General features: G+C 46.2%; 1 protein-coding gene across 2 annotated transcripts in view; it reads right to left on the reverse strand.

Annotated features, from left to right (window-relative positions):
• The window catches only part of TGFB2 (transforming growth factor beta 2), a 130,855-nt gene extending 124,026 nt beyond the window's left edge, over positions 1-6,829 (reverse strand). Inside the window, exons 1-2 of one of the 2 annotated variants that reach the window (XM_073553337.1) lie at positions 6,777-6,829; positions 3,549-3,942 (exon numbers count right to left, since the gene is read on the reverse strand). In XM_073553337.1, the coding sequence (XP_073409438.1) occupies positions 3,549-3,903 (355 nt within the window). In that variant the 5' untranslated portion in view covers positions 3,904-3,942; positions 6,777-6,829. Of the gene's footprint in view, positions 1-3,548; positions 4,562-6,776 lie in introns of those variants that run through there. The other variant, XM_073553336.1, reaches the window with a different exon arrangement.
• Between the last annotated feature and the right edge of the window lie 4,524 nt (positions 6,830-11,353).

Consider the following 11,353-nt stretch of genomic DNA (forward strand, 5'->3'; position numbering starts at 1 on the left):
TCTTCTCAACGACAGTCTTTAATTGTTGTGATTTTATTGATTGTGAAAAAAAAGGGTGGTGTTACAATCCAACGTTTCAGCTCTACATCTCGAGCTTTCATCAGGGATATGACTAGATCCTTGGTTTGGAGGTGTGTGTATAAGTGGTATAGGTTTGCCTTTGTAATCCAGCTGCTGGAACGGTACCTATAGTAACCACGATGTGTAGGGTCAGCACGTGACTCCCGTCCTTGTGTCCTAAATCTAGTCAGGTGTGGAGGAGGCCGGAAGTCTTCCACTTCCGGCCTCCTCCACACCTGACTAGATTTAGGACACAAGGACGGGAGTCACGTGCTGACCCTACACATCGTGGTTACTATAGGTACCGTTCCAGCAGCTGGATTACAAAGGCAAACCTATACCACTTATACACACACCTCCAAACCAAGGATCTAGTCATATCCCTGATGAAAGCTCGAGATGTAGAGCTGAAACGTTGGATTGTAACACCACCCTTTTTTTTCACAATCAATAAAATCACAACAATTAAAGACTGTCGTTGAGAAGACTTTACTTTCATGTTATTAGTGTGCCGGGGTTACTCCTATACCTTATGTAGAATAGGACAGTGAAAAAATTAATTAAATCTGGAGTTCCCCTTTAACTCTTCACATCAGGACTAAGAGACATTAGGATCCTCCATAATGAAGACTGACACAGCATTATTCCCATCTCCCAGAACCCTAGAGATTGGCGGCCGGCCACATCATTCCATATTAACTCTATTTAAAGGGCCCACGTCGCCAAAAATAACATTTAATTCAGAATAAGCCATGGGATACACGCAGTGTCCATCACAGCCGCTCGGTGCTGCTATAAATACTTTCTAAAATGGGAGACGATCCGCTGTACGTATACATAGCTCGCCTCAGCTATTATTGGGGCATAGTTGTAATAGTTTGGGACTCAGCTCCGCTGCGCAGCGCACCACGAGCGAGTCTTTCCCATGCTACTGGCTTAGTCCTACGACCTTCAGTGTGACTTATAGGACTTTTATCATATACAATCTTCTCGGTTCTGACCGGAGAATGGACCTTTAGGTCACCCGGGACTGACCAGCACTGTAAATAGTCCTTATATAATACTCTCTCATCATATTATATCCATCAAAGTCTATTCGCCATCATATCGGGGGTTTAAGTTGAGCGACTTCACGTAAAACTCATTTAATCATTTTATTAAATGACTCTTTAAGAAAGTAATTTATAGAACACTGGGAGGCAATCACCAGATCAGACCATCAGCGAAAAGTAAACCGATCTGAAAATGTCTGTCTCCCTCTATTGGTCACAGATGGAAATGCACCCAGATTTAACAAAATCCCCCTAAAACAATTTTTTTGTATAGGATTTACTTTCCATTGACACAAAGGTTGGTAGAAAAAAAAAAAAAAAAAGGTAATAATTCCTAGATTCTGAACATTCTATAAGGAGTCGTGCGTGTCATGAAAGGGAACGTAGCCCCAGAGTCACAATGAAAGCACTATGGAGGCAGAGGCCCTAATGTCCTGATCACTTATTTTGCAATTATGAGTTATGATGAAGAAAAGACGACATGGACTAGAAACATTCACTCAGCTCCAGCAGGTAACAGGCATTTTTCGCCTGGGGAAAGACAAGGGTGGAGTATGTTTATCGTATCCCTTATGTAATGAGCCATGTTAAAATATCATTAAGTGAATGAGATTTCTTGGCCGGCCTGGTAGGAGTGAAAAAAGTCACGTCATATCCACAGCAATTCTTGTAACTTTTTTTTTTTTTTTCACTATAGATGTCTTAGTAGTCAAACAAATATCATATTTAAACAATGTGAGAAGACACAATGCAAGGACGGGCTCTCAAAAAAGTTTTTGAAAGTTTGGAAAAGTTTTTGAAAAGTTTCCAAAAAGTTTTCAAAAGTTTCAAAAAGCTTTCGAACCAATTCCAAAAGCTTCTGCTAAGTGCTAAAAGTAGTAAAAAGTCCTAAGGAGCAACATATAATCATAGAAATGACATTTGTAGTCAAATACTGAAATGCAATTTCTTGGTGGGGGCTTATAGAAGGATGCCGTACTGTGCTCTGGTTGTAGGAGAGAAGATGGCAGTGATTGACAGTTTTGCTGAGCAAGAGGTTTTACAGCAGCTGAGCTCAACCAAATGAAGTGGACACTTGCCATTGGTGGCATTGGTGCCATAAAGGATCTTTGAAACCTATAATGGTAAACATTTAAAGGGACGATACAGCTAATTCAGCAGCTTATTTTATAAAAAGAGGCGTCATTCACATATGAATATGTAACCACTGCCAAAAGTCAACAGGGTGGGGGAAGGGTGATGCCAGGTAGAAATAGATTAAATATAACTGCGCTGTAACGGTAGAGAAGATAACTTGACGCTCGCAGAACGCCATATAATGATTTTTGGTCTCCAAACTGGAGTCCATCGTTTGCTGAACTACAACCCCAGGCATGCTGGGAACTGTAGTGCGACTGGTCAAAAAAAACTATTTTGATTTATCATACAGGACCTCAGACTGACCCCCAACTCTCTCTACCCTGCACAACTCTGTCCCAGGGCAATACGTACAGGCACATTGATTGCGCCAGATCCTATGACTAACCCTATAATCCAAGGTCATGGCGCTGCATTTACCTGTATGAAGTGACCCTGATACCTATCCCTAAACCTAGAAAAGAGGCCACGCAGGAGGTTTCGAACTCTGGCGCCCCCTTTTCATAGAGTTTCCCTTTAACTTGAGGTTACTCTAACGTCCATCCAAGGCAGTACGGGGTTAATCCCATCACCACCAGGAGAGCTAACAGCACATTGCAAAATTTCTCTTGGCTGCAAGTCAATTTCCAGAATGCAGTTCACATTCTGTATTTGCTCCTTTCGCACCCCCCTGTGTAATTCACCACCAGTACCCCTTGACTTCTAATACTGGGGGGGCTATCTCGGTGCACCCCATAATCTCTTACCACCATTAATGGAACTGGTATCTAATGAAGCCGGATGACTCTTTACATTATCAGCAGCTACAGACATTTGCAATGAGTAGGTTACATATTACAAAAAAAAATGTACCATGGGGTTAAGTACAGGGGCTTCTCAATAATGACTATTTGCCATGAGTATTTGAATACAAAGATGAGTGAGCCCAAAATATGAAGTTGGGGTAATAATAAGTCACCCATAGCCAAATATCAGTAAGAGGAACCAATAGAATATGTCAAGGTCACTTTACCATCTCAGGTATCACTGTGTGCCTTACTAGTTTCCAAGCTGTGACATACCAGCTGGTGTGGAACTACAACTGTCAGCATGCTGGATTTGTAGTTCAGTAACACCTGGTTTCACAACCACTGCTACTTAGCAACCTGTAGCATAACTACAACCCCCAGCATGTTGGTATGATACACAGATGGGCAATGCTCCATTATCCATATACTACTAGTAGGACATCTAGAAGGAAAAGGTCACCTACTCGCCCAGTGCTCAGGTCCAGGGGCTGAGTGGAGGGGGGGCACTTACTTTCTGAGGTGAAAGGAGAGGAAAGAAAATCTATTTTGTAAACTTCCTTGGCAAAATACTCCTCATCAGTCCTCTCCTTCTCGCAGACAATGGCCCTCTGGTTGGCTTTCTCCTGCAGCAGGTCCCTGGTGCTGTTGTAGATGGCAATGACATCCTGGGACACCTCCTCGGGCTCGGGGTAATCCTCCGGGGGGCTGTTGAGTTTGAGTTTACTGAGGATCTGCCCTCTGATGGCCTCAATTCTCTTGCGCATAAACTGTTCCATGTCCAGGGTACTGCAGGTAGACAGGCTGAGGGCCAGCAGGGCCAGGTCCAGGGTGAGGAACACTCTCAGGAGATAAGAAGGATAGTGCATCTTGGCTTTATGGGGATTCTCAAATCCACAAACAGGACACTAAGTGATACAATGATATGTACAAATAATTAGAATAATAACACAATGTGCAAAAACACACAACACAATGCGAAAAAAAAAGTTTCCAAAAGTTTCTATAAGTTTTTTAAAAGTTTCCAAAAAGTTTTGAAAAGTTTTGAAAAGTTGGTAAAAAGTTTCCAAAAGATTTTAAAACTTGCCAAAAGTCCCCAAAGTATAAAAAAGTCCTAAACAGCAACATGTAATAATAATAATAAAAATAATAATAGACGTGATAGGCTGCTCGATGAGGAGTCCATGGAGAGGTGCAGTCATGTAGGTGATGAGAGACGCTGCTGCTGCTTCTGCCGCTGCGCTGGGTGCGGGCCCAGATCACCTCCAGGTCCCAGCTAGGGCGCACATAGACTGGGGCAGAGGAGGCGAAGGGAGATCCTGCTGCTGGGGGCTGAGTGAGAAGGCTGGAGATCTGACGTGTCGTGCAGGCTGCATCCAGGGCTCCGGTGCTGCAGGCGGCAGCTCCCCTCCAGTGTGCTCCGCGCTGTGCTCTCCTCCTAGCTGGCGCACACTGCTGCTGCACACACCGTTATGAGGCGCACGCTCTGCCCCATGTGTGACGCTCAGCCCGGACACTGCCAGCAGATAACATCACACTCACATTTATAACGTCTCCCTGCACCACGTGTTTCACTTCCACAGAGTGACGTGGGGTGGACTGAAGGATTCCTCCGAGGGAGAGAGCCACATAGTGTGTGCTGTGCACGGGACTGCAGGCTGCCAGGTGCCAACCAGTGCCAACACACTGACTTCTGTGCCAACCAGCGCTAATCTACTGCCCCTGTGCCAACCAGTGCCAACACACTGACTTCTGTGCCAACCAGCGCTAATCTACTGCCCCTGTGCCAACACACTGACTTCTGTGCCAACCCACTGACCTGTGCCAATCTACCGCCTTGTGCCAATCCACTGCCCTGTGCCAACCAGTGCCAATCCACTGCCCTCTGTGCCAACCAGCGCCAATCTAGTGCCCTCTGTGCCAAATAGTGCCAATCCACTGACCTGTGCCAACCAGCACCAATCCACTGCCCTGTGCCAACCAGCGCTAATCCACTGCCCTGTGCCAATCCACTGCCCTGTGCCAATCTACTGCCCCCTGTGCCAACCAGTACCAATCTACTGCCCTGTGCCAACCAGTACCAATCCACTGCCCTGTGCCAACCAGCGCCAATCCACTGCCCTGTGCCAATCCACTGCCCTGTGCCAATCTACTGCCCCCTGTGCCAACCAGTACCAATCTACTGCCCTGTGCCAACCAGTACCAATCCACTGCCCTGTGCCAACCAGTGCCAATCCACTGCCCTGTGCCAACCAGTGCCAATCCACTGCCCTGTGCCAACCAGCGCCAATCCACTGCCCTGTGCCAACCAACGCCATTCTACTATCCGGTTCCAATCGGCGCCAGTCTTCTGCCCTGTGCCAACTGGTGCCAGTCTACTGCCCTGTGCCAACCGACACCAATCTACTGCCCTATGCCAATCTACTGCCCTGTGCCAACCGGCTCCAATCTACTGCCCTGTGCCAACCAGTGCCAATCCACTGCCCTGTGCCAATCCACTGCCCTCTGTGCCAACCAGTGCCAATCTACTGCCCTCTGTGCCAACCAGCACCAATCTACTGCCCTGTGCCAATCCACTGCCAATCCACTGCCCTGTGCCAATCTACTGCCCTCTGTGCCAACCAGCGCCAATCTACTGCCCTCTGTGCCAACCAGCGCCAATCTACTGCCCTCTGTGCCAACCAGTGCCAATCTACTGCCCTGTGCCAACCAGCGCCAATCTACTGCCCTGTGCCAACCAGTGCCAATCCACTGCCGTGTGCCAATCTACTGCCCTCTGTGCCAACCAGCGCCAATCTACTGCCCTGTGCCAACCAGTGCCAATCTACTACCCTGTGCCAATCTACTGCCCTGTGCCTACCGGTGCCAATCTACTGCCCTGTGCTAGCAGTGCAAATCCACTGCCCTGTACCAACCAGCGCCAATCTACTGCTCTGTGCCAACCAGTGCCAATCTACTGCCCAGTGCCAACCACAACCAATCTACTGCTCAGCACCAATCCACTACCCTGTGCCAACCAGCACCAATCCACTGCCCTGTGCCAACCAGCGTCAGTCCACTGCCCTGTGCCAACCAGCGCCAGTCCACTGCCCTGTGCCAACCAGCGCCAATCCACTGCCCTATGCCAACCAGTGCCATTCTACTACCCTGTTCCAACCGGCGCCAGTCTACTGCCCTGTGCCAACCGGTGCCAGGCTACTGCCTTTTGCCAATCAGTGCCAGTCTACTGCCCTGTGCCAACCAGCACCAATCTACTGCCCTGTGCCAACCAGTGCCAATCTACTGCCCTGTGCCAATCCACTGCCCTGTGCCAACCAGCGCCAATCCACTGCCCTGTGCCAGTCTACTTCTGTTATGGTTGGGGGATTGCACTAAATTAAATTATAAAGTGCAATCACAACCCGGGATCCACCGTGCATAGATGAATTACTGCTGCTAGTGTGAATAATGGACGTTTAAAAACCTACGCTAGAACCACTCAGAGCAAATGGGACGCAGAGTACCAAGCTCAGCTAACCACCGAGCGGCACAGAAAAATAAGAAAAGTGCAATACCCTGTTAAACCCACAGAGGGAGAAGCAAATGGCAAGCTAGGTGTGGAACCCTATCGCTCTCCCAGGGAAGTCTAGGCTAGTGGTTGGGATTGCTCTGTAACTCAGATGTGCCAACCGTACGACCAAAGACAGATGCTAAGCCAAGCGGGGTTTTCCCACCCTACACTGCCTGTCTAGACACACAGTACCTAGTAAAGAGCGGCACGTGCGTGCAGAGTGGTCGCATACCCACACACACAACCACAAATGACGCTAGCACACCCACATGCGGCGCTGGAAGCTTTTTATGTGCTAGGCTCCACCCTCAAACACGCCCAGACGAACGGGGCGTCGCCCGTGGGCCAATCCAGAGCTGCCACATCACCAGAGCAGTCAGCATCCGAGCACTAATGAGAAGGCGCTACATCATGGACATGCAGACTCCAGAGGGTAGGGCTGCCTCTGTATACCACTGGTTACCATAGACTTAGCTGGAGAGCTAGCAGTAACCACATGGACCGAAGTCTGTGCTACGCAACGTTCCCACTGGCTGTGTCCAAATGGGAGACCGCAGAGGAAGATAAGACCTGAGATCCATTCCGTGCAGCAGAAGAATCCTGATACCTAACAACTGCCCAGTGCCAATCTACTGCTCTGTGCCAACTAGTGCCTATTTACTGCACATTGCTAATCTGCTGTCCTGTGCAAACTGGTGCTAATTTACTGTGTGTTCCAGGGTCATAAGCAAGTAGGACAGTAACCAGTTCTGATCAGGGTCAGTGATGGTTGACAAGAAGGACGCTTATTGTGTACTAAGTGAAAGTAATGGTTTTAAATGTGGTTATATACATGTGGATATCTTGGTGTTTTTCAGGTACCGTATGGTCGGGGACGACTATGTTTTAGAAGGAAGGTATGTAAGGGTGTGACAGGAACTGTCATATGCCTCTCCATCTTAAAACAGCGTTTATATAAAGTGTGCGATTTTATTGCATTTTTGTAATTGTTATGATATGAGAAACTGCATAGAGTTTTGTAGGCACTAATATACTCAGTTACTGTAATGTATTGTGATTAATCTTCTTCCTTGTTCCAACAAGTGCCAATCTACTGCCCTGTTCCAACCAGTGATAATCTAATTCCATGTTTCAGCCAGTGCCAATCTACTGCCCTGTGCCAACAAGCATCAATTTACTGCCAATGTTGAAAGATAGTTAGAAAAAAGAGAAACAGCACAGTACTTACCTTCTGTACACGGCCCCAGGAAAATAGTCCAGTATCAGCCACAATATCCAATATTCATTCCAAAAAACGGCAGCACTCCATAGTTAGTCTTTCAAGTGGTAGTGAGTTTATTAGACCCACATAGCCAGGCAACGTTTCGGCTCAAATGAGCCTTTCTTAAGCTTTAGCCGAAACGTTGCCTGAGAGGTAACGACTGCCTCCAGCCTGACTCTGCACTCCTCCCATTGACCAGCAGGTGATGTTCATCAGCTCTTCTTACCCATTTGAATTGTAGGCTCATGGCCTGGGAGACTCATGTTTACCCATTTAACTATAGGCTGATAGCTCAAGAGAGGTATGTACAGTAGAACAGGGACCTTTCTGAGGGAGGTCACCTTGCCGTGGTTGATGGGCACACATGAACTGGCCAGTTTATGTGCTAAGAGCCTTCATTTTTGTAAGTACATCTTACTGAGTAATAATACAGTTTAGATTCAATGTTTTCAGTGTTTGCATATATCTTGTCTCCTATAGAGTGCTGCTGTGTTTTCTTTTTGTACATAATGCAGTTATGCAGGTCAGGTTTTTTCTCTATATAGATAGATAGATAGTTATCAGATAGGTAGATAGATAAATAGATACTGACTTGAAAAAGGCTGTTTGCCAGAGCCAAAATATTGTGTATATGGGCTTGGAATAAATAGAACTTTTCATGTTTTTGAATTGGGAGTGCTGCCATTCTTCAGTGTTTGTTTTTTATAGTCCATTGGTCCAGACTCTGCGGCCTGCATCGGCACTTTTTGATTGGTGCAGCTTTATTCCCTCTTAAAAAAAAAAAAAAGATACAGTATATAAACAAATTTACGATAGATAATAGATAGAAAGATGGTTATAGAGATATATAAGTGATGGACAGACAGGTAGATGGATAGACCCACCCTCACTTCTTGTAGAGAGGTAAGGTGCACATAGTGGTAGGCAAGGGGCTTGTGTGTTCCCACACCCTAGTACCCTCCGAATAAACACTTATCATCTGGAGTTCAATTGATGTTACAGCACAGTACGTTTCCATTTTCTCTTTTTGTTCTGCATGAGCCATTACTTTGCTTACTGGTCCCTCGGCCGCAGGGATACTCCGTCTGGCTTTGCAGTTTCCACAAGTCCCAGCCCGTCTCCCTCATGCATTTCTCCATCCGATCTCCCCTTGGAGAAAGAAAATAAGGCACGATTCTCAGTACCTAGTTTGGGCCATAGTCTCCAAACCTTACAAGAATGTCCGCTGAAGACAGTGGCCAACGTTCTCATAAAGCCAAACAGTTCATACTTCTCGTGCCCTCCAGCCATCTGGCCTTGAACTCCTGCAAATGATTTATGTATCTTAAATCTAATTTCTAACTCTCTCTAACCAGGAAGTGCTCCCCTTTTTCTATGATCTTGCCCCCTCCCTTGCTGGGCTTGTCCCAACCATATTAACTGCATGCTAACCTACAAACCCACTTCATATACCTAATATTCTCACAGCTAAGTATTCCCATTACTAATGTAAGCTACAAGCCCATCCTACACCTGATGCTTTAAACTTAATCCTGTACTTTCCCTATATGCTACACATAAATTGCATTATACATTAATCACAATACATTAACTGAGTACATTAGTGCCTATAAAACTCTATGCAGTTTCACATATCATAACAATCACAAAAATGCAATAAAATTACACACTTTGTATAAATGCTGTTTTAAGAAGGAGAGGCATATGACAGTCCTTCTTTCTAAAATATGGTCGACCATACGGTATCTGAAAAACACCAAGATATTCACTTGTATATAACCACATTTAAAACCGTTACTTTCACTTAGTACACGATAAGTGTCCTTCTTGCTGACCATCATGACCCTGCTCAAGGTCAGTATTGGTCCCCATCCCCCTCGGTTGGGACCCTGGAACACACAGTTCAAGTTTCTTTGTTAAACCGGCCCTTTAGCCCACATAATTGTAGTCGCCCAAACATCCATGGGTAAAGTTCTTATCTTCAACCCAGCACCCCAGTCCCACTGCTTTGAGGACCCTGACACAGCATGTTCACTTTCCTCCCCTCTACCTTTTGTGATCCAAGGTCTATTTGAAAGTGAAAGTGAAGTGTGCTGCCCATCAGTTCATGGTGAAAACATAATGAAAAAACATTAAGGACAGTTCATAGGGAAATGAGACAAAGTCCCTGGGGAAGTGACACACAGTCCATAGGGCCACCAGAGTCCTGGCCCTTTAAGGATTCACAGTCCTGCAATCCAGCAGGGGGATGCACAAAAGAAATAGGATGGGGAAAAACTCACTGCACACTTTAAACAAAATAGATCTATAGCCGTACTGGCCAACATCAGCTGTCTCCAGTTATTCAGGAGCTCCTGCCTTCAGAGACCCAGAAAGGTCCCATTTGACGTGCAACAAGAACTTACGGCCGAAGCTTTAGTGTTGTGAGTTCATTTTCCCCTTCGTCACTGAGGTCTGGTGAACTCCCTATTCTGGTAAAGGAAGGTAATGAGCCTGATTATCAGGCACCTGAGCCTAATGAGGACGACTGGCTGAGTGGAGTCACGGACTGGATATAAGGCTGCCGACGCCCTTCTGCCCTGCGGGTGATTTCTCTGTGGACTTCAAGGACACCAGTCTGATTCCTGCTCCTCTAAAGCTAAGTTTTCTGTTTTGCCTGTTGGCATTTTTGTTTTGTTTTTTGTTTTCCTTGCTTTTCAGTATTCTGCAATTCCCTGCTGGGGTGAGCTGAATCTCCTTTTGCCTGTAGCTCTGTCTTCAGAATATTCCTGAGTACTGACATAGCTTTTTTGAAGCCTAGCGTCTTCAGGGCCTTTTTCACTGTCAGTCTGTTGGCTCTTATTTTTATAGGGTTTTTCACGGATTGCAGACAGCAGCCTTCCTGTCCTTTTCTATCTAGTTAGATTGGGCCCCGTCTTTGCTCAGTCTTTCTGTCTGTGTTAGTATTTTTATCTTGCTTCACCATCATTATATGTTGGGGGCTGCCTATTGCTTTGGGGTCTGCTCTGGGGCAGTTTAGATTTCCCTTTTCTTTCTTTAGGCCTATTTAATTCTCCGGCTGTGATCGAGGGGTCTAGGGCATCGTAGGAACCCCCCACGGCTACTGCTAGTTGTGTTGATAGGTTCAGGGGTCTGCAATCCGATAGCTGCCAACTTCTCTGGTTTTCTGGACTTAGCTAGCATTTCTGTTTTTGCCTCCTACGGTGACTCAATCATAACAGAATCACCCGCCATACCGCAGATCCTAGGGTACTCAATAGCAGGAAAGAATTGTGTTTAAAAAAAAAAAAAAAAGGGTGTGTGTATATTCTTTCCTCTATATCTCTGAGGCTGTAGGGGGAATTTTTTTTTTCTCTCTCAATGGAGATAAAGCAATTGTCTGATCGTGTGGAGCACCTCGCTGCGGAAGTGCGGGGAATTTCTGCCTACCTTGCTCGTTCGCATGCTGTTGAACCAAACATCCCTACACCTGATGTATTTTTTGGGGATCGATCTAAATTTTTGAGTT

This window comes from Dendrobates tinctorius, unplaced genomic scaffold, assembly GCF_039654945.1.
Source record: "Dendrobates tinctorius isolate UK_male_01 unplaced genomic scaffold, ASM3965494v1 ptg000201l, whole genome shotgun sequence".
NCBI lineage: Eukaryota > Metazoa > Chordata > Amphibia > Anura > Dendrobatidae > Dendrobates > Dendrobates tinctorius.